Genomic DNA, 20,022 nt, shown 5'->3' with positions numbered 1-20,022 from the left:
CTTGGGGACGGGGAAAGCTTTAGACCTGTGCAGCGATGGGCAAAGAGCTCCCTTTCCGTCCTTCTTAAACTGTTAACTCCCAGTATTAGTTCTAGAATTGATATTAAAGGGCAGCCTAACTTGTATGGGCCCCCACCCCAGTGCAGCAACCTCCTCCCCCCCATCACCGTTCTGAGGGCAGAACTGCCAGGTGAATGGCAGGTGCTATGGAGGAGGGGCTGTTAACTCCAACTACATCGAGGTCATCTCAGTTAAAAAAAAAAAGCGTCAAGATCAAGGATCCATCCAGTTAGTTTAAAAACTATCAGCAAAAACTCATTTGTTATCAAGTGGCTTCCCCTGTAGCTGCCAAGATCGGGTTGCCTGGCAGTCTGCCGTTCTTAAAGAAATGCAAAGTGGTCTGATGCATGGAAATACCTGCTGATGGTTGTTATATTATAAGTACGAGTATAAACTTAGATTGTTCTTGATTTAAGACTGGTCACATGAATTTTATGGAAAGGAAGGAAAATCAACTTTCAAGCTCTGTCAACAGTCATGGATCCTATGGACATTGAAGGCTTTTTTAAATGCACTATGGGTAAAACCGGACTCGCTGAACATAGCAGACAATGAGGGCTGCTGAGAAGTCAAGAACAATGGCACTGGGTTTTGATCCTACTGCACGTACTGGCTTTGTGGGAGCCTAGGCAGTTTGGATGCTCACCTTACTAGACCTGGATGGAGGTGGGAGGTCCTTGGACTCCCCACAGGGCAGGGAACCCTGACTGCTCTTTGGGCTGCTGAGGGAGGGGGAGTTTGTTGGGGGAAGGGGAGGGAAATGGGAGGCAGTGGCGGGGAGGAGGCAGAAATCTATAATAAATAAATAAATAAGAAATTACCTTAAAAATAAATAAAATGCACTATGATCCAAATATAGTATTTGTACCATTTAATGTAGCCAAAGAAAAAGACAAAAGAAGTCATCAGATTCTGAAGGTCTGACACCCAGGGAGCAGGCACACACATCTGGCCTCTGTTAAAGGTGGCTGGGACTTCCAGAGACAGAACCGCTGCTTCAAGAGACGGTCAGCCAAGCTCAGGAGAAAAGAGCCTGAGTTCATTTGCTGCAACGTGAACAAGCTTATGAACCTGAATCATCACTGATGAAAGGATGGGCAAGACCTCAACTCATACCTGACCACGTGGCATGAACAAACATTCCTGAAAATGCATCTTTGTCACCGGGTAAAACTTGAACTCCAATGTCTCGTTTAGGGGACACCCCTGTTGGCTTAGTGAGACCTCACTAGAAGATTCCTCTTTTGTGTGTATTGTGTGTAGTCTATGTTCCTGGCTGGAAGCAAGGCAAGTTGTACAAATCACTTGTAACTCTTAGTCAGATGAACCAGATGGTACTCCAGCCTCTGTGAATCTCTGTTGACCACTGACCCAGAGGGCTAATGTATGAAGGTTTATGAAGCCTTCCTTATTACCATCCGCCTTGCCTCAGGTACCAAATAAATTCTGGTTCCTTTCACTTCCTTCTTTTTCCTCTCTTTTCCTTGGCTGCTCTTTGTTTTCTCAAAGTAAAGAAGACACTTTTTTTTTAATTTAAGCATGATAAAAGAAAATCCAATTAAGTCCTTGCTTTTACTACCTAAACACTGCATTGCAAATCCTGGGACTGGTTATGCAGAAGGGGAAAGTATATAAATAGTCCTGCATATCTGAGGGAAAATCCTGAGCTAAATTCTTCCTCATTTAGATAAAGTTAAAGTGAATTCTCTGGAAAATCCCCAGGGCGAAGAAAGAACATTTCAGCCCACAGACCTGACTCAGCTCCCTGCTTGATTTCATTGAGCCTGGGGTTGAGGAAGCTCAGGGCAGCCCTCTCTGGAACCCCAGCATCTTCTTCCCAGGTACCCCTGAGGCTGCTAGGGTCACCCCAATTAGGATAGTTTAAGGACCTAAGTGGCTTTAAAAGTGAAGTCTAATTTCTGAGAAAATTAAAGGAAAAAGCTCCCTTTCAATCTGGATTGTAGAACATTCTGCCTACCTCTCTCTCCCTTCCCTTTAGAATCCCACTCCCCCTTTAAACAATGTGCATCCTCAACCACCTTCTCTCCCACAATGCACACCTCTCCTCTGGAACCTTCTTTTTGTTGTTTCCTTCCACCCCCTCTCCCTTTCTGTCTAAGTCCATCTGAGGATTAAACCAACACACCCTCCCCTCTTCAGTTGCCCCAGCTCTGCCTGGGTTTCCCATTCTTCCCTTGTCTTTCCTAGCAACTCTATCTCCGAGACTACTCCCATGGCTTCTTCCTTTCTTTGCAGAATGAAGCTGAACCCCATAGCCTGGCTTTGCTGTCCTCGGACACAGCTTTGTTTGTTCTCAGGCTGTGTTTCAAAGGTGGAAGGGTAGCAGGTGCAATGGAGCACACCGAAGATTTAGGAGCTAAGGATGTGGCTTTGCCCTTACTCAGTCTATAGGCCCTTGGAGGCTGAGTTAGGTTCCCCCGTCTGGCAGAAGAATGGAGTCTTTCATTTTTAATAAAATATGATGAAATTCCTTTTAGAAATTGTGGTGATTTGAATGAAAATGACCTCCACAGGGTCATAGGAAGTGGCACTATTAGGAAGTGTAGCCTTGTTGGAGGAAATGTGTCACTGGGTGTGGGCTTTGAGGTTTCAAATGCTTAAGCCAAGCCTGGTATCACTCCCTCTTCCTGACGTCTGCTGCTCAGGATGTAGAACTCTCAGTTACTTCTCTAGCACCATGTCTGCCTGTGGGCCACCATACTTCCCACCATGACAGTAATGTACTAAACCTCTGAACTGTAAATCAGCCCCAATCAAATGGTTTCCTTTATAAGAATTGCTGTGGCCATGGTGTCTTTTCACAGCAACAGAAATCCTAACTAAGACAGGAATCAATGTTCCTGGGCATTATTGTGATTTAATAATAATAAAAAAACTGAGCAGTGAATCACTGTCTTTAAAACAATAAGTGAGTAACACAAACAGCCTTGTGGCCCCACACCTAATGCATAACACATTCAAGATGGATTACTTTTGGGGCTTATTTATTTTAAAAGTATAATATCTCCCCTCTTAAAACACATTTTAATTCCTTCCTATTACTTACAGAAATATATAAATCAACTCTTCTTTTTAAGACTCGGGATATGCAAACATCCAATTACCAACAAGACATGCTTGGCTTAAAAGACTATACAATTTCTATGAAATATTTCTTCATCCAATTTATGATATTCTAGTAAGATAGTTGAGACTGGGTAAGATATAAAGAGGAAAGGTATCATTTGGCTCACAAGCCTGGTGAATGAGAAGCCCAAACAGTATGGTGCTCCTCAGGTGGACACTCCCTAGATACATGGCAGAGCATGGCAGAGAAAGCAAAATGGACATGAAGGAAATAGATACAAAACATAGTACAATAATGAGGGTTTGTTCTTTGTTGTAAGAAGGCATCGTGTTCATTTCCCAGCTGCCCAGATTCCCAAAATAAGCACACAGAAAACTGTATTGTTTAAATCACTGCTTGGCCAATCACTTAAGTGTATTGCTAGCTAGCTCTTACATCTAGAATTAACCCATTTCCAGTATTTTATGTTTTACTATGAGGCTTGTGGCCTACCAGCAAGGTTCCAACATGTCTGTCTCTGGTGGTGGCTCCAAGGTTTCTCCTGACTCTGCCGTCTTCCTCCCAGTATTCAGTTTAGTTTTCCCCACCTAGCTAAGTTTTGCCTTGCTATAGGTCCAAAGCATTTTCTTTATTAATCAATGGTAATCACAGCATACAGAGGGAAATCCCACAACAGTTCTTCTTCCCATTTCTGGTAAAATGAAAAATAATCACTATTCTAGCACCATGAATTCAATTTAAAAATAAATTTATTTTTTTCAAAACAAATAAAAATTTATTTAAAAAATAAACTCATGTAAATTCAATCCTGATAATTCAAACATGCTGAGTTGCAATTTACTCTTCAATTGTGTAGAATAAAAAGCTTTGTTAAACATATTAATTGTGTGATAAGCACCATTAATGTCTGTAAAAAGAGTACTTAGAAGGTACTGTCTGGCTGGAGGTGAGGTTAGTTAGCTTACTCTCAAGCAGAAAGGGCACAGGAGGCAACGCATGCTACAGTTAAAATATGACAAAGGAATATGACATCACTCATGCCTCTGAGATCTCACCCCCTCGGCTCTCCCTTATAGCCTGGCCATATTCCTGCTTTGCTGACTCTGTCTTTACATCATCCATTCATCTTCATACCCTGTGTGTCTGTAGTAAGTGCTTAGCTAGATATTCATTGGACAAACAAATGTGTGGTTCAGTAAAGTTTCACTGAACTCTGAAACTATAGCTGCTAAGGAAACAGTGATCTATTTGAAAGTGTCTGGGTCATTGAATTCTAAAGAGTTAAAGACATTCATAACCTGGGAAGGCCTGGAAGCAGGGAGCAAAAATTTGTGTACAAGATGGTGTTCGTATAGTTCCGTGGGAAAAGATTGCAAAGCTTCATCAGACTCTCAACAAGCATCCACAATCCTGGAAAGACTTTTTAAAAATTACTGATCTAACGTAGCCCCTCTCTCCTAAGTCCTTTGTCATAGAACCAACCAGCACCACTGTGATTGCACGCCTCCCGTGACAGGTGTCTGCTTCCCATGCAGAGTAGTGTGGACTACCCCCTCATTTTATAGCTCTGATGATACTGAAGCCCATGTCCTTCGCCTCTGAGTGAGTTCCTAAGCCATCTGGCCATACTTTGTGTGTTTTCTGACAGCTGTCATAATTTATTCTATCTCCATATATTCAGGCTGTCCATCTTCATTCAGCTCTTCCCTCTGCAGTCAAGATTTCTCCTCCTATTCTTGCCCTGACAATGCATCTAGGACTCTGCTGGGCCCTGCACATCTATGTCTGGGGTGAGCTGAATCTAAATGTTCATTCTTTTAGGGATGGCTATGTTGTCCCACTGACTTAGAATCAGCAGTTACCAAAAACCCTTGCTTTTTTCTATACAAGTGACCCAGCTCTGCACCCACAGTCCTCTGACATGACTCAAGCAGTTAGTCTGAGCGGTCTACAGCAGAATGTTGCTACTCACTTTACCAAACTCCTTTTAAGATGCAGCTAATCATTGCTTTTGGCTGAGACTCATGGGTAAGGACCGCTAGGTTCTATCTTACCTGAGTTTTAGCCACTACTCTCCCACTAACATTTCATGATTGCTCTAGTGTAGATTTCATACAGATTCACACTGTACTTAATGTGCAACTTTTACTGTCAGGATTATAAAGTGTATGTTACACAAGAGCAGCCCAGTAGAGGCGCAGGGGGAGGAGCCAAGTCGTTGAGAAGAGGAGCCACAGTCTGAGGGTCTGAGGCCTGAAGCTGCCACTTGCTAGCTGTGTGACTTCAGACATGTTGCATAATCTCTAACTTCAGCTTCCTTGGATGCAGAACTAACTCTACCTTCTGCATTTTGGTGATAAGAATTAAACGCAGAGAGTCTGGCAAAGCCCAGTAAATTCTGTACTAAGTGCAAATTCTGTATGAAGAACTTGGCTTGCAGGTGCTCCTGTTTAGTGTCCACACAAGGCTGGAACTGGGAGTCCTATGCTTGTGAGAAACATCTCAAGGCCACTTCCGTCTGAAGACCAAGGCTGAAGCGAGAACTGCCAGGAAAACAAGTCCTGTGCAGTGGATCAAAGGCTTTTGTGATTTACCCACTTCCGCTTTCAGTCTGTTTTCTCTCTCCGGCCCAGGCTGGGCCGCTCATCTTCAAGCGCACTGACCTTTACTCTAGTCTGACTACTTTCTCGATGAGCCCACCCACTGAGATGCACCGGTCAGTTCTTTCAGATACTGCACTTGTCAGATGAAGCTTGCTCTTCCTTATAGGGTGGTTGTTCGGTTTCATTTCATTTCATTTGATTGAAACAGGGTCATCGTGTGTACACCAGGCTAATACACTGTCTCACCATCCCCAGGGCTACAATGACAGGTTTGTGCCGCCATGTCCGGGTCATTACGGCTGTTACTTCTTTTGGGTTTTTCTATTTCTATTCTATTGCTCTACACGTATTTGTAATTACTTATTAAATTATTTTTGTGGCAGTTCCTTTAAAATCATTGACAGGTGATTTCTACTTTTAATGTTGGGATGCCATTTGTCATTCTGGTTCATGTTGGTTCTTAGAATAACAGTTGGGTTGTTTTTTCAGAGATATGGTCATTTTTATGTTCATGAGTGTATGACTATATACCGTATATGTCTCTGGTGTTTAATGAGGCCAGAAGAGGACATTAGACCCCCTAGAACTGGAACTACAGAGAGTTATAAGCCGCCATATGCTTAACCACTGAACTGTCTTTCTAGCTCCATAACAATTGTTTCCTATTGTAACCTGGACCAATGAGGTCAGCCTGAAATGCTCTGACAACCTTGATGAAAAAGACTTCTGCCTTCAGGCTGAAAGAGGTGGAAGGGGCTTTACTATTTAGTATCCTTGCTCCTGAGCAGTGATAAGACCCCTCATTCTCCCTTGGCTTCCTATAATACGACACTGGCTGGCCATTGGGTTAAGCTTGTTCCCTTAGGAGCCTCTCAACAGCTTAAGGGGCAAAAGGCTGAGTTTCTCGGTGGGAATTGAGCCTCCATTTATTTTGTGCTTATCTCCAGACAGAACAGTTTATTGCCCAGAAATGTCAAGCACTGCTGGATACTTCTTTACTGAGGGGAAGAGCTGGCTTTGGGTGGATGTTTTTGCTCATGGCCTTTGGTGTCGTCCTGTGGTTAGCTTCCCCGGGATCTAGTCTGAGATATATTAAGAAGAAGGAAACCTATAGAGTTTGTTGCTATGTCCAACATCACATCACAAGGTTCCGACTTCTCTCCATATTTCAGTCTGTTTATATGTATTTCATATATAACACATGGGGCTTCTTAGTTTTCCTTTAAGTAGGAAGGATAAGGGAAGTCTGAGATCTCCATCTTTCCAGAATATTCGTTATAGAAGACTTTATCCTGATGAGACCCAAGACCAAGTGGCAGATCCCATAAGGTCATGGGTTGACCAATTGTGGGCTTCATTGCACATCCCCTATTGCACAAGTGACCTCTTCCAACCAACCCCTGTACATCCCTGGGACTTCTTCTGTCTGTTTCTGTCCTTTCTGTCCTTTGGCTGTGACACTCCACACTTTGATGGGACGGGTCAAACAATACTTGACAGACATGAAGTTTGCACCATCCATTTAAGTACCTGCTGTACCCTGCCCTGAGCTTCTCCTTTTGTATACGTTGGTCATTCTTCCCAACTAGAGGATAATACATTCTGGAGGAAATGTGGGTAAAACATAATCCATGCCCTCTCTTCCCCCAGATTCTAGCACAATACCAAGAATAACGGAGTAGCCCTGTAATCTGGTGTGATGGTTTGAAGGAGAATGGTTCATATGTTTGAATGCTTGGCCCCCAGTTAGTGGAACTATTCAGGAGGAATTAGGAAGTGTGTGGTCTTGGTAGAGGAGATGGGTTACTGGGAATGGGTTTTGAGATTTCAAAAAACCCATGCCAAGCGCAGGCTCACTCTCTCTTTGTCTGCTGCCTGCATATCAGGATGTAAGTTCTTAACTACTGCTCCTGAGCCATGCCTGCCTCCCTGCTGCCATGTGCCCCATTATGATGATCACTGAAACTGCAAACAAGTCCCCAATTGAGTGTTTCCTTTTCTTAAGCTGCCTTGGTCGTGATGTTTCATCACAGCAACAGAACAGCAACTAAGTGAACTGGTGCTTCTGGTAGCTTTAACTTGCATTTGGCAAGTTTGCTCCCCTGTTTGAAGGTCCATGGGTAGCTACATGTAAGCAAGAAGTCTACAGACCTCATTTTGAGAAGTACTAACTTTTCAGAGTTGAAAAGTCCAGGTCACAGACTGAGATGAACTTGACTTTTGTTTCTATCAACTAGATCTACAGTAATCAAATATAACTTCCTATTGTGTAAGAATTGATCTTTAATGAAAAGCTAAACAAAGGATATTAGATTCAGAGTTCTTTTTTTTTTAAAAAAAGGGGGTGGAGTGTGCTGTGGGACAATCATTTGTACCCTGTCAATTGTATTTTAATAAAATGCTGATTGGCCAGTAGCCAGGCAGGAGGTAGAAGCAGGACAATGAGAACAGGAAAATTCTGGGAAGAGGAAAGCCCATTCTACAGTCATGACCCAGTCACAAAAATCGTGACTGCCTCACCAAATAAGAAAACCTCAGGCAACACAAAACAAAGTTCAAATATATACAATATTCAAAAATTCCTTACACTGATGATAAAGATTTTGGTCTATAATTGATTTTATAATAATCTGATTCAGTAAATGAATTAGAAAATTCATGTCAGGAAGTTAGAAAGACTGTTCTAGATGAAAACATACATCAGAAGGCAATGCACAAACTTAGTCTTATGTGAATAAATAGAGATAGTGAGGCAGGGGGATGAAGAACAAATCATATGGGGCTTTTAGCATAACAGAACTGGTTAATAAATTCCCAAAATATTTTAGGAATGTTATTTTGAGTATTTATGGAGCTAGATCTGATACAAAAGAAAAAGAGGGAAGAGAGCTCAAAAATAAAAATGAAAAATGTTTGCAGATCACAAGCTTCATATGTAGGCTGCTGACCCAAGATTGGACAAAATGTCCAAGTTCTTAAGTGTTGTGCTAGGGAAATTTCTTTACAGTAGAGAAATCAAGATGGGTTCTAAAAAGCTACGCTTTTATGGAGAGTGTGTGATAGGCCATTATTTTGAGGTTAACTGTGGTTTTTAATGATGGATACTATTCCAAGTTTTACTAGGTGACTTCTGAATTTGCTTTTGAGATCTATGTAAAAATACAGTGTTGAGGATAGAAGGCAACTCTCTTCCGGGAAGGCGTGGAGTTTGGGCTTTAAGCATATCTTCCTTCCAAAAATTCCCTACCAAGTCAACAACCTCATTTTTGCTTGAACGCTGGGAGACAGTCTCTGCCCAGCCTTGTCTAACTACCATTCTTCTTCACTCAGCAGGAATCCACATCTCCAGATCTTTCATCTCTGTTCTACCCTGGGAAGCCAACTGCCTCTTGTCTCCTTCTGCTTCATAAAATGAAGCACCGCGTGGAATGATTTTCTTCTTGTTACCAATCTTTGCTGTCTTCCAGCAATTTCCTAGATGGTCTGTTTTTTATTCGTCCACAGCTGTCCTTCCTTATCTTACATAGCTCACCAATGCCTCAGAACATGGCCCCTACAACAGGCAGGGAACCATTACCTCATACTCTGTGCATCAGAGATTTTCTAGTAATACTACTTGGGATTGCAGAGAATATTTCCATAACTTCCCCATACCACTAGTTCATATTACAGTCCTCAATGTTCCCAAACCCAATCATGAACTATTTTAAGTTTTCCTTCCTACATTCTGCACATATTAAACAGATTTTCCTGAACCTATACTTGGGATTTTATATTTATGGATTCATGGATCACCACTTTTATCTCCCTTTCAAATGCCATAGATTGGATCCCAAGATACTATATTCTTCCCTAACCATATCAACTAGCGTGTCATTCACTGCCACTCTCTCGCATCTGTCACGGTTCTGTGTTGTTAGAAAGCATCTAGGTGCTCACTTCTCTGCCATCTTCCCCATCCTGGATTCAGCTCCTCAATAAACTTGTCTTCTGCTCCTATAGAATCCCCACTTCCCTCCTAATCTCTATCTCAGACACCTTAACTCTCCAATTGACGCCGTTTGTTCTTTTGGCTCTCATTCTGGAACCCTCTCTCCAGCAGAGCAATTCAATGCCTTGTTTATCACCTTTGCCCTTCATGCTTCCCACCAAATCCCATGATGAATTATGCATTCACTCATTTGCATTGGCCTCAAATCTGCAGTCAGGATTACTATGAAATAAAAACAGAAATCACATAAACATTCGCTTACTACTCTAAACCCAACTTGGGCTGAATGTGCCTGGAGAAAGATAAAAAAAGAGGAGGATGAGAAAGAGGAGGAGAAGGAGAGAGTTATAGTCTATGTGATGGTTTTTCTCACATATACTCATGACCACAAATTCCAAGGGAATCCCACAAGCCTATCAGAATTTCTCTGAGTTCCCCTCACCCTTCTACTCTCCCCTTCACCTAGACCATAATATCCTCACTCCCCTCTCAATATTCCAGCACCTGTTGAACAGGCCACTTAAATTCCCACGAAGACATCTGATTACTCAAGTGTCTCAGAAACCCTTGACCCATTCACAGTGAAAACTGACTTCCTTTGTGATCTTATTGCTCTGTCAACAAGTACTAAATGTGTATTTCCTTTTTCATGCCCTGTGTTCCAATCCCACTGAACAATGAAAACTTGACACCTGGGTATCTGATATCTCAAAATCAACAATTCTGAAACCCAATTTCTTGCTTGCTTCTTAAATCCTGCCCTCTTTAAAACCTTCCTAAGCCGAGTTAGTAGCAACTCTATTTTTATATTTGCTCAAGTCAAGTTCCGTTGCACGATCTGAATGAGTTTTTCTCCTCTCATATCCTATCCAGAGTCCATTGAGATGTAGTGTTAGTTTCAGAATATAACCACATATATTCTGTATGTGGAATCCAGCCACTTTTCATCTCCTCTAATGTTACCATTCTTGTTCAGTCCAGTGTGATCTACTGACTGATAATTCCTCCTCCAAATCTACCACCTTCTACCGTCTTAGATTCTTGACATGATGAGCAAAGCGAGCTGCTTGAAATAGGTCCCCTGCTAGGGATAAAGACCTCTTACATTTTCACTCGGTGTAATAGCCAAAGTGGTGGCAAGGATCTAATGGGCTGTCTTTCCTTTCAGCTTCTGCTCACCTACCATTCTTCCCAAGCTCATTTCATTCCCTTTCTTTCCTTCTTGAATGGGACATTGGCACAAGTCTACTGTGAGTGTTACTAAAACATTTGATTTGGCACCACCTTGTCAAAGGAGTCTTTCTGACTAGCCCTCAGGTCCCACATCTCTGCTTGGACAGTGTCCACGGTACCTTATATCCCTTCAGATGTCCTTTATGATTGCTGTCTTGTCTGTCCTCTCCTCAACACCAACCCCAAAAATACACTTTTGGGGAAACAGATTTTTTTTTCTCAGTGCTTACAACAACATCTGGTATATACCAGCGGTTCACAAATCAACAGTAGAATTATGACTGAAACAAATACTATCTTATTCAAAACTAAACTATGAAGACAATTTATTTTTCTCTATATATTCTTTTGTGTTTTTTAAATTATAAGACCATCTAACACACTCTTCCTTCCCCAAAAACAAAATTTTAAATTGAGACCAAAGATATTTTTAAGAAGAGTTCATCTTACATTTTTGGGTAAACAATAATTTCTTTCCTATTAATACTACCCTGTGGCATATCAGCCATCCTTTGAAATATAATATTTGTGCATTTAAAGAACAAGCTTTCTACACCATTTACAAGTTGAGTTCTAGGCCACAATCAGTGTTGTGTATAGGATGGTAATTCTGAATCTGAAAAGAAAACAACTATGTTACATGGGCTATAGTTTAGTGAACCACAAATTTCTGGAGATTAATATACTCCTTCTTTCAAAAGAATTTGTGTTTTCTATAAAACACATTATTAGCTTATACTCATGAGCTTTACAGATTTTAAGAATCAATTGTTTTTATGTCTTTGAGAAAGTACCTATTTTAACTTTCAGGCCTTAGCTGTCTTCTCAAAAGAGACTTGGAATGTTAAAGCCGCCCACTCAGTGCCGTGAGATATAACGTGGCTGCACCCAAGGAACTGGTCTCACCACAGCAACTACAAAGACTTATTAGGCGTGTCCAAGCAGCCTGTGTGTTTGAGCTTTTCCTGTTTGTCCATTTATATCACACAGGGCAAACATGAAGTGGGAAGTTCTTTCCCATTTTCCCATACATTCTTACCACGGCATTCCCCACAAACAGTAGGCTCTGTACTTCATGATTTTCTCAGTGCTCTCTTTGATCTCAAAAGTAGTTAAAGAAACAAAAACCCAGTTTGTTTTTCTTTTTTAAAAATATGTTCTTTTTGATGACGCCAGTGCCAAGCACTCCTGTATTGATATATTGGTATCTTGAAAATACACCCTCTGTTTTCTTCCCCCTCTAAGTTCTCCAGTACATTTTTCAAAGTTCACTATGGAAATAATTTCATCATCAAACCATAAGTAACTGTGCAAGCTTACAGAGAAGGGAGGCACCAAACAGCCCCGCCCAGCTATACCTATGAACCACACCATGGTGTGCTAGCGTTAGGGCTGTGGTAGTGGCACACCTGTCTTAGCAGTACTCAACAGCTCTTTAATTGGACTTAAAACCCACTCAACAAGAGGGAGACCATGCCCAGTACTAGAAACCTACCTAACTACTCAATGCTAGTGAAGTCATGGTTGCTGGAAAACGGACAACCACTAGTTTATTAAACCAGCATTATCCCTAGCACGAATCTATAAACATTTGTCCTTATGCCCACAGGTAAGTATAGCCTTCACACTCCATCAAGGAAATTTCTCTTTGCAGCACACCATTACAGAAAACCACAGCTAATCAAAATGCAGAGCTGTGGAGCCCAGGCCCAATGGATACACTCACAAAGCACTCCCATACTTAAGGCTCAGTGAACACTGCAGAAGGAGTGGAAAGATTGCAAGGGCTAAAGGACCAGAGAGTTTCCCATGAGATTGTGTCCTAGCAATATCAGAGACTGCACCCATAAATTCTCATCAACATGACCACTGAAATGTGAGTTGAACAATGATGATCCCAATGAACATGCCAGACTGAATAGAGAAAAGCCCACATGGCCTTATCTATTAACAAAGAACTATAGGCCACTAAGGAAAGCTGAGAACAGGAGACGTATCCTTCTCCAGGAAGAACACATCAATCAGTTGTCCATTACCAAATGGTCAGCCCTAAAAACATACATACAAGTATAATTATATGGCCTGAAAAGGTTGTATTTGAAATATATATATATACATATATATTTTTTCACAAACATATATGTGTGCATTTACATGACGTAACAAATAGTGAAAAAGGCGGCCACGAATTTAAAGGAGAGTGGGAAGGGATATATAAGGAGGCTTGGGAGGGGGAAAGGGAAGGGATAATTGCTCCAATTAAATTATAATCTCAAAAATATGTATATAAAACTTATGTGTGTATATATATGATATATGTATATATAATATGTATGGTTAAATCATAATGAGGTTGAAGATCTTGGAGTAATACTTAACAGAGTTATTTCTTTGAAGAAAAGCAAAATAAGATAAAGAGAAAGAGGAATGGATTTATTTTCCATAACTATATATATATATATATGTGTGTGTGTGTGTGTGTGTGTGTGTGTGTGTGTGTGTGTGTGTGTGTGTAGTTAGAGCAAGTGGTACTCACGTTAGTGTATCTTGTGTTGACCTCAGAAAACTAGCTCATGATCATGTCCTTGTGAAGTGGGACAATGGCAATGACCTGCCAGTCAAGCTCCCAGCAAAGATTTGAGAATGAGGAAAATGAAAGTTGACACAAAAGGAAGTGTCTAAAAGGCTAAACTAAACATGGATGTGAAAAGAAAGTGGCCCGTGTTCTAGGAACCCTTGACCTCTGTTCAGCAGAGACGTTCGGTAACTGCCCATTTACCAGGGTAAACTGAACCCCAGCAATTTCTCACTTTACAAATAATCCATGCTTTCTAGGAGGGACAGTAAAATGGACGCTGGTCCACAACTCACCTCCCAAACCTCAGTGTTAGAAGTTCGTAGTCAAATTAGAAAATAACAGAAACAGGTCTCTGTGGAGGGATAGGCAGAGTTTACAGAATGGTGACTTCAAACACATCAAGTGAGGCTTAACGTCCTGATGCTACCCATTTTGATGTATTTGGAAAGTGTAGAAGTACTTCTAGGTGTTAACCCTAGCATCTCTGTGTTCAGAGATATGTACCATACTCAATTGCCCGAAAAGTTATCTGTCCAAAGGCTGCATCTAGAGAAATAAATTGTGTTGTTTCCAGACTGTTTTACTCTTTCTATAGACTGTAAAAGCAAGATGGAGACTTGCTTCTTGCTTCAGTATTGCTGTAGCTTTCTCAAAATATGAAAGAGATAAGACTAGTATTTATACCTTCTAAAGGGGATGGCCAGAAAGTATTCCAAATTAAAACAAACAAACATGCCTATCAAACACATGCGATAGTGAATACAGTCTGCCCAGTTTCCAGAAGCAGTGGCTGGCAAAACATTGTAGTTTTCTGGATGGGATGTATAAAATATGCTCACCATTATGTAAATCATGGTAGATGATAAACAGAGTATCACATCTGGCTTTTTAAAAATTTACCTACGAACTTCATGGCCCCAGTAACGTGTGTTGAAAAAGTACTCTTCCTTTTCTTCTTACAATTATCCACAGAATTGTGTCAGATTTATCCACAGAATGGTACAGCTGAGGCGAGCCACATGGAACTGGCTTCTCCTGACCATTCTCCATCCAGTCCTCCACATTGATTTCCGTGTGGCCAATGAGTTCATTCCCAAAGCAGTCGATAGGTCAACTTCTTACCGTTCCAATTCATTCAAATGCTCTTTTTTAAAAAAAACAAAAATCTTTCTGTAAACAAAAGGCCATTCTTCCCTCCTTTTGTTTTTGCGTGCTCCTAGTTCCCAGGAATATACGTGTGTGCGTGTGTTTGTGTATCTCAGTTGCTCTCAGCACCTTTTGTATAAAACTCGAAGAGACTGGCAGTGTTCCACAGTTAGAGACCCTGGCACTGTAGCCTCTTCGTGGTACTTGGAATGCTCCTTGGTCAAATACATCATCGCACGCGCCCACGAGCATTTTAGATGTGAAAAATTAAAGCTCAGCAAGAAAGTGTTATTTTCTCGTTATTGTTGGAAATTTTTCCGTGCTAGAAAAGTGACAGAAGCAGTGAGAATATCTGAAAATTCATTCAGTGTAATGGGCCTTTATAGCTTGCTTGACTGGTGTTGAGCTATATATACACTTATTCTGGGAGTTTACAGAGAAGTATTTTTTGGAACTATTTCTCGGGGGACTTTAATTACCATCAATGTATAAAAATAAATAACAGTATTTCTGGCCAGATGGCATGATTGGTGGTTCTTTTTCAGAAAAGCCGTTTTGAAAACACCCTGTATCTGTCTTACATGGGAATACTGCGTGTGAAAACGGAGCTGTCTGTTTACAGTGCCTCACACTCTAAGCCTAAATTACCTCTCCACTGACACTGAAGCCGAAAGTATTCTTTCAAAGGGAGAAAATACGTTGCCTTCTTTCCCTTGGAGGGCACAATGACAGAACCACTGGGGCCAGGAGGCAGAACCACGGAAGACAGACGTCTGGACACCTTGAGCTCGGGCTTCCTCGTCTTCAGAACCTCACAAAAACTGGTTTCTATTTATAAAGCAAAATATAGAACTGCAAAGTCAAGCAAGGTGCGCCATGGTCTACCCTCAGGTTTGTCACTGATTTGTTGATTTTTGCTTACACTGAAAAAGGAAAAAAAAACCTACAAAATTCGCACATAAGGAGGGTGGCTCCGCTTTTAATTGGATTTTTCAACATATGGCTACTTATTTGGCTGCCATTCCCAGCATTATATCCTGCCTATGAAGTAGGGAGCTTGAAGATTTAAAACATTAACCAGACAACAATCTTATGAGACATCCCTTCATACAGTAGCAATCAGCTCAAACATTTCTATACAAATATGCATGTCTGTGAATATCCTTTTAATCTCCTCGTGCCCAAACTTAGAACCTTGCTTGATTTTATTAGTTCATTTGATGCTTACGAGAGGAAACCTCAAATTACCTGACAAAACAAAATCTCTTCATCGTGAAGATGCTAACTGTGGAAGATGGTGACTGTCCCATCTATCCACTACTCTGTAACAGTATATTGTATATGTTTAATTCCTAGGTAGATTTTAAGTGCTTTCACCATTAAAACTGATCACAGTTGTGTTAACCAGCTTGTTTTAATAACTCCACAATGTATACTATATCAAAACATTCTATTGTATCCATTTTAAGCATTTTAGCACTTGTAACCTAACCCAAGACTTTTTCTTTCTTACTCGCTTGCCCTTAGAGACACTAATGGGAGGCAGGTAAAGCTTAGAAACAAAGAATTTATTTGGAATATAGTAGACAAAGCTTCTGAACAGTAAGCCGCCCTCAGCAAAGAAGACTACAGGCACCAAAGGCTCTAGGTTGTTAGCATTTGCCTTTTGTTCTTGCAGTTCGTTCCATGTTTTCATTTCTCTTCATTTGAGGACAAGAACTTGCAAGAGACCAGGAAACTGTGCTTAGATTTAGATCCCATAGTAATTGATATGTGACAAACGTGGTTGTTTGTCAACTGCTGGGCCTTTTCACATCGGTCCTCCTTTCCCCTCCCCCCTCCCATCCCCGCCATCTCCTGGTCTCCTCTTTCCCCCACTCCTTCCACCTTCCCTAGCCTTCTTTCACTTCCTTCTCTTTTTTTCTCTCTTGGCCCCTAATTTTCCTTTTCATTATTCAACGCATTCTCCAAATCTCCTTTCCTGGCTGAGATCTTGCTTGCTCTAGAGCAGAATTAAGACAACCTAAGGCACTTCACATAACCCTCGAGAGGGGGTGGCTTAAGAAAGGGGTTTTCCCTAAATCAGCTGCCAGGAGCACATATGCCAGTCCAACCCACGTCCCCTCCTCCGGGAACACCCACCACCCAGGCCTCACGCTACATCACCAAAACTACACAACTCCCACTTCAGAACAGCAGAGCCTCGCAGACTACAGCACAACACACCACCCCCTACAGAATTTCTTCTGGAAACAGCGCTAACCAGGCAGCCATCCCTCCCCACGACGCACCTAGCTTCTCTAGCCTCCAAGGACAAGCTGTGGCCCTCTGGTTGGTCCCACCAGGCAAGGATTTTGTATAACTGCGAAGGATGAGTCAGGGGAAGAGTTTTTGCCCCTGGATGTTTTTTTCAAACGTAGGAGGCGAGTTCATTCTGCATGGTAAATTGTGCCTGGACCTCTAGCCACAACCCCAGCCCTCCAATCCGCAGCCAAAACCTTCACATTTGGGGGTTCCAAGTTTTAATTCTCGCTGATAGATTCAGGTAAAGAGCAACTAGCAAATAAAGAGGGAAGGCTTCAGCTCCCAAACCTGCCATAGTGTCCCTCTGGAATTAAGGGCAGGACTCCTTGGGGTTTGTTTTCTGCGCGGGAGAAGGGGAGCAGAGCTGGAGTAGGAACTGGAAAGGAGTAGGGTGTGGTGATTCCTTGAGGGAAGAGAAAGGGACAATTAAAGCCACTGAAGCACTTCACTGCCCTAAACCCAGCGGGAGGGTCCTGAAGCAATAGGCCCGCTTGCTGCTTAGTTGTCAACGACTGCGGTCGCCCCTCAAAGCACGTTGCGCGCAAACACGCCCCAGAAAACCATCACAACCTGTCACGCCCGCCCTGCTGCCCCGAGGCCTCTGACAAGAAGGAGAAACTTGTTCCGGGGCGCAGCAGTAGCCAAGCTTGCCAACAGGGACAATCTGTAAGGCTGAAACAAGAGTAATAATGAAATAACAGGACTGCCAGCCTTCTTCCTCCTACCCGCTAGCAGCACTCTGCTGTTTTCCACCAGTCCGCTAACATTTACGGTCGCGCCAGGCGGAACCCTGCTGGGGTTAGTGCCCCAGGCAGGGAAGCCAGGAAAACGCAGAGGAAATCTGTGGACTAGAGGACCCTCCAGAAACCAGGGTCCCTGCCTCCATTTGCAGGGTCGTGGTGCCCTCCGGGCTTACCTGTGGATGCAGTTTCCATGGCGACGGGCGGCGACCGGGCGGGGCCGGAGCACAGTTCCCCAGGCGGCACTACCCCTGCTCCGGCTTCCGACCCCCAGGCAGGCTCCCCATCCTGCCGCGCCGGCCTGGCCCCTTTCGGCGGCGCTGCTTCGTCTTCCCCCTCCCCCCGGCCCCCGAACCACTGGGACCCGGGGCTAGCCAAAGGCAGCGGCTCATCTTGCAGATCCGGAGGTGCAGCCATGGTTGGCGGTGCCCCCGACTGAACGACGGAGGCTTGGCAAGGCCGGGATGCGGTGGCTAGGGGCGCGGGCGCTCCCTGCTGCTGTCCCTACCGGGACTCCGGGCTCAGGGAGGCTGCAGCGTCTCCGCGCCGCCGTCGCTGCCTCTGCTGCAACTCGGGCCGAGCGGTGGCTGCTGCTCTGGGCGCTTCGGCTCCTCCTTCTCCCCCTCCTCTTCCTCCGGGGCCCCGGGGCGGCCGCCCGCCTGCGCTCCTCCCCTGCTCCAGAGGCTGCTTGCTGTGCCAGCGCAGCTTAGCTACTCCCAAGCCTGATATTACGCAGGTGAAAATGGCCTGCTCGGTCCGAGACTTCCCCAGTGCACGTCAGCCCCGGGCCTGCTAATGGCAGGCTCTGATTAAGGGATGTGCCAAACCCACTTGACTCTGCCTTTCATCTGGGGAAAAATACAAGGAGAGGACCAGCAGGTACTGACTGCAGGTTGACTGATTAGGCAAGAATTTAAAGCCAGATGGAGTCCTGGGACTCTAGGAGAGCAGGGAAGGCTGGGGAATCTCGGGACCACCGTTATGAGGGTGACCAGAGCCTGGTGCAGAAAGGACACTGATCTGAGTGGTGACCTGGTGAAGACAGGTGTTGGTGGCAAGTGAAGACAGACATCTGCAACCTGGAGGTTAAATCCGTCACCCTTGGCAGTTCCCAGAGCAGGTCCAAACACACAAACAAACAATAACAAAACAGAGTACAGGAATGGGCCATCAGGAGACACACTATAAAAAAAAACAACTTCCCAGACCTGCCCCAAGTTGCACCGAAAGCAAACAGGACGCCACTAGGCATACAGAAGCGGCTGTGCCTCCCTTTGGAAGCGTTCAGCTGAAAGTTGTACAAACGACAGACTGTCTCAGGCAGTCTACTTTACTGGAGACACGGACATTCCTAGAAACTTCTGCTGCTGCTCTTTCCCCCGTTACTGTACTCTCTGACACAATGGGAGATACTTAATGGGGGGGGGGGTAACTCGCCCACGTGTGTCATTTCCATGCTTGGACCTGTCTTTTCAAACTCGACATGTTTTTCTGGTTCCTAAACCATAACACGCTGCGTGCCTTTTCAGTCTTCGGCTAAGTTCAGCATCAGAACAGAGGGGTACAGTTATCTGTCGGCCCTGCTCTAAAAAACGGTCGGCCCCTGTGCTGCAGCATGCACAAGGTTGTGCAGGATTCTCAGCTACCATTCTCTTCCCACCTTTCTGTGAGTTTAAAGGGCAGAGTCGGCACCATTTGAGTGCTCCTAAAAGTGATGGAAATAAAGATTCCTAATTCAGACTAATCTTTCGTGGTACTAGGTACAACAATGTTCGAAGGACAGCAATAAATTAGAGAAAATGTGGTGGGTGTCTGGCAGTCACCCAAATTTTACATTATTGGTATATTGGAGATTAATTATTGAGGCTGGAGAGACGACTCGATGGTTAAGAGTCTTGCTGCTTTTCCAGAGGGACCAGAGTTTGGTTCCCAGCACCCACATCTGACAGCTCACCATCGCCCCCCCCTCTCTCACACACACACATAATAAATCTTTGAAAAAATTAGGTTCTATGGAATATGTCCATTATCGTCATTGTGATGGTGGCTTCATGGCATATGCGTTGGTTAGAAACCACATTGTCATGTGTGTATGTGTGACTCAATGTATATTAGTCAGTTATCCTAATAAAGCTATAAACATTATCCCCTTCTACAATAACCAATTCTTGGTTACCCAGAATCATCACAGTTTTCTTTAATCTATGAGAAATAAGCACCTTCTTAAGATATTAAGTTGAAAAGTCTTGTTTTACTGCTGTGTTCCAGAGAATTTAATG

At 43.2% G+C, this 20,022-nt stretch overlaps 1 protein-coding gene across 1 annotated transcript in view; it reads right to left on the bottom strand.

Annotated features, from left to right (window-relative positions):
- Rtn1 (reticulon 1) overlaps positions 1-18,732 on the bottom strand; it is a 203,262-nt gene extending 184,530 nt beyond the window's left edge. Inside the window, exon 1 of the mRNA XM_075948794.1 lies at positions 17,920-18,732. Coding sequence (XP_075804909.1) covers positions 17,920-18,160 — 241 coding nt within the window. The 5' untranslated portion in view covers positions 18,161-18,732. The remainder of the gene's footprint in view (positions 1-17,919) is intronic.
- Between the last annotated feature and the right edge of the window lie 1,290 nt (positions 18,733-20,022).

Source organism: Microtus pennsylvanicus, chromosome 14 (genome assembly GCF_037038515.1).
Source record: "Microtus pennsylvanicus isolate mMicPen1 chromosome 14, mMicPen1.hap1, whole genome shotgun sequence".
NCBI lineage: Eukaryota > Metazoa > Chordata > Mammalia > Rodentia > Cricetidae > Microtus > Microtus pennsylvanicus.
The sequence above is the reverse complement of the archived record's forward strand: the minus strand, read 5'-3'. Positions and strand labels throughout refer to the sequence as shown.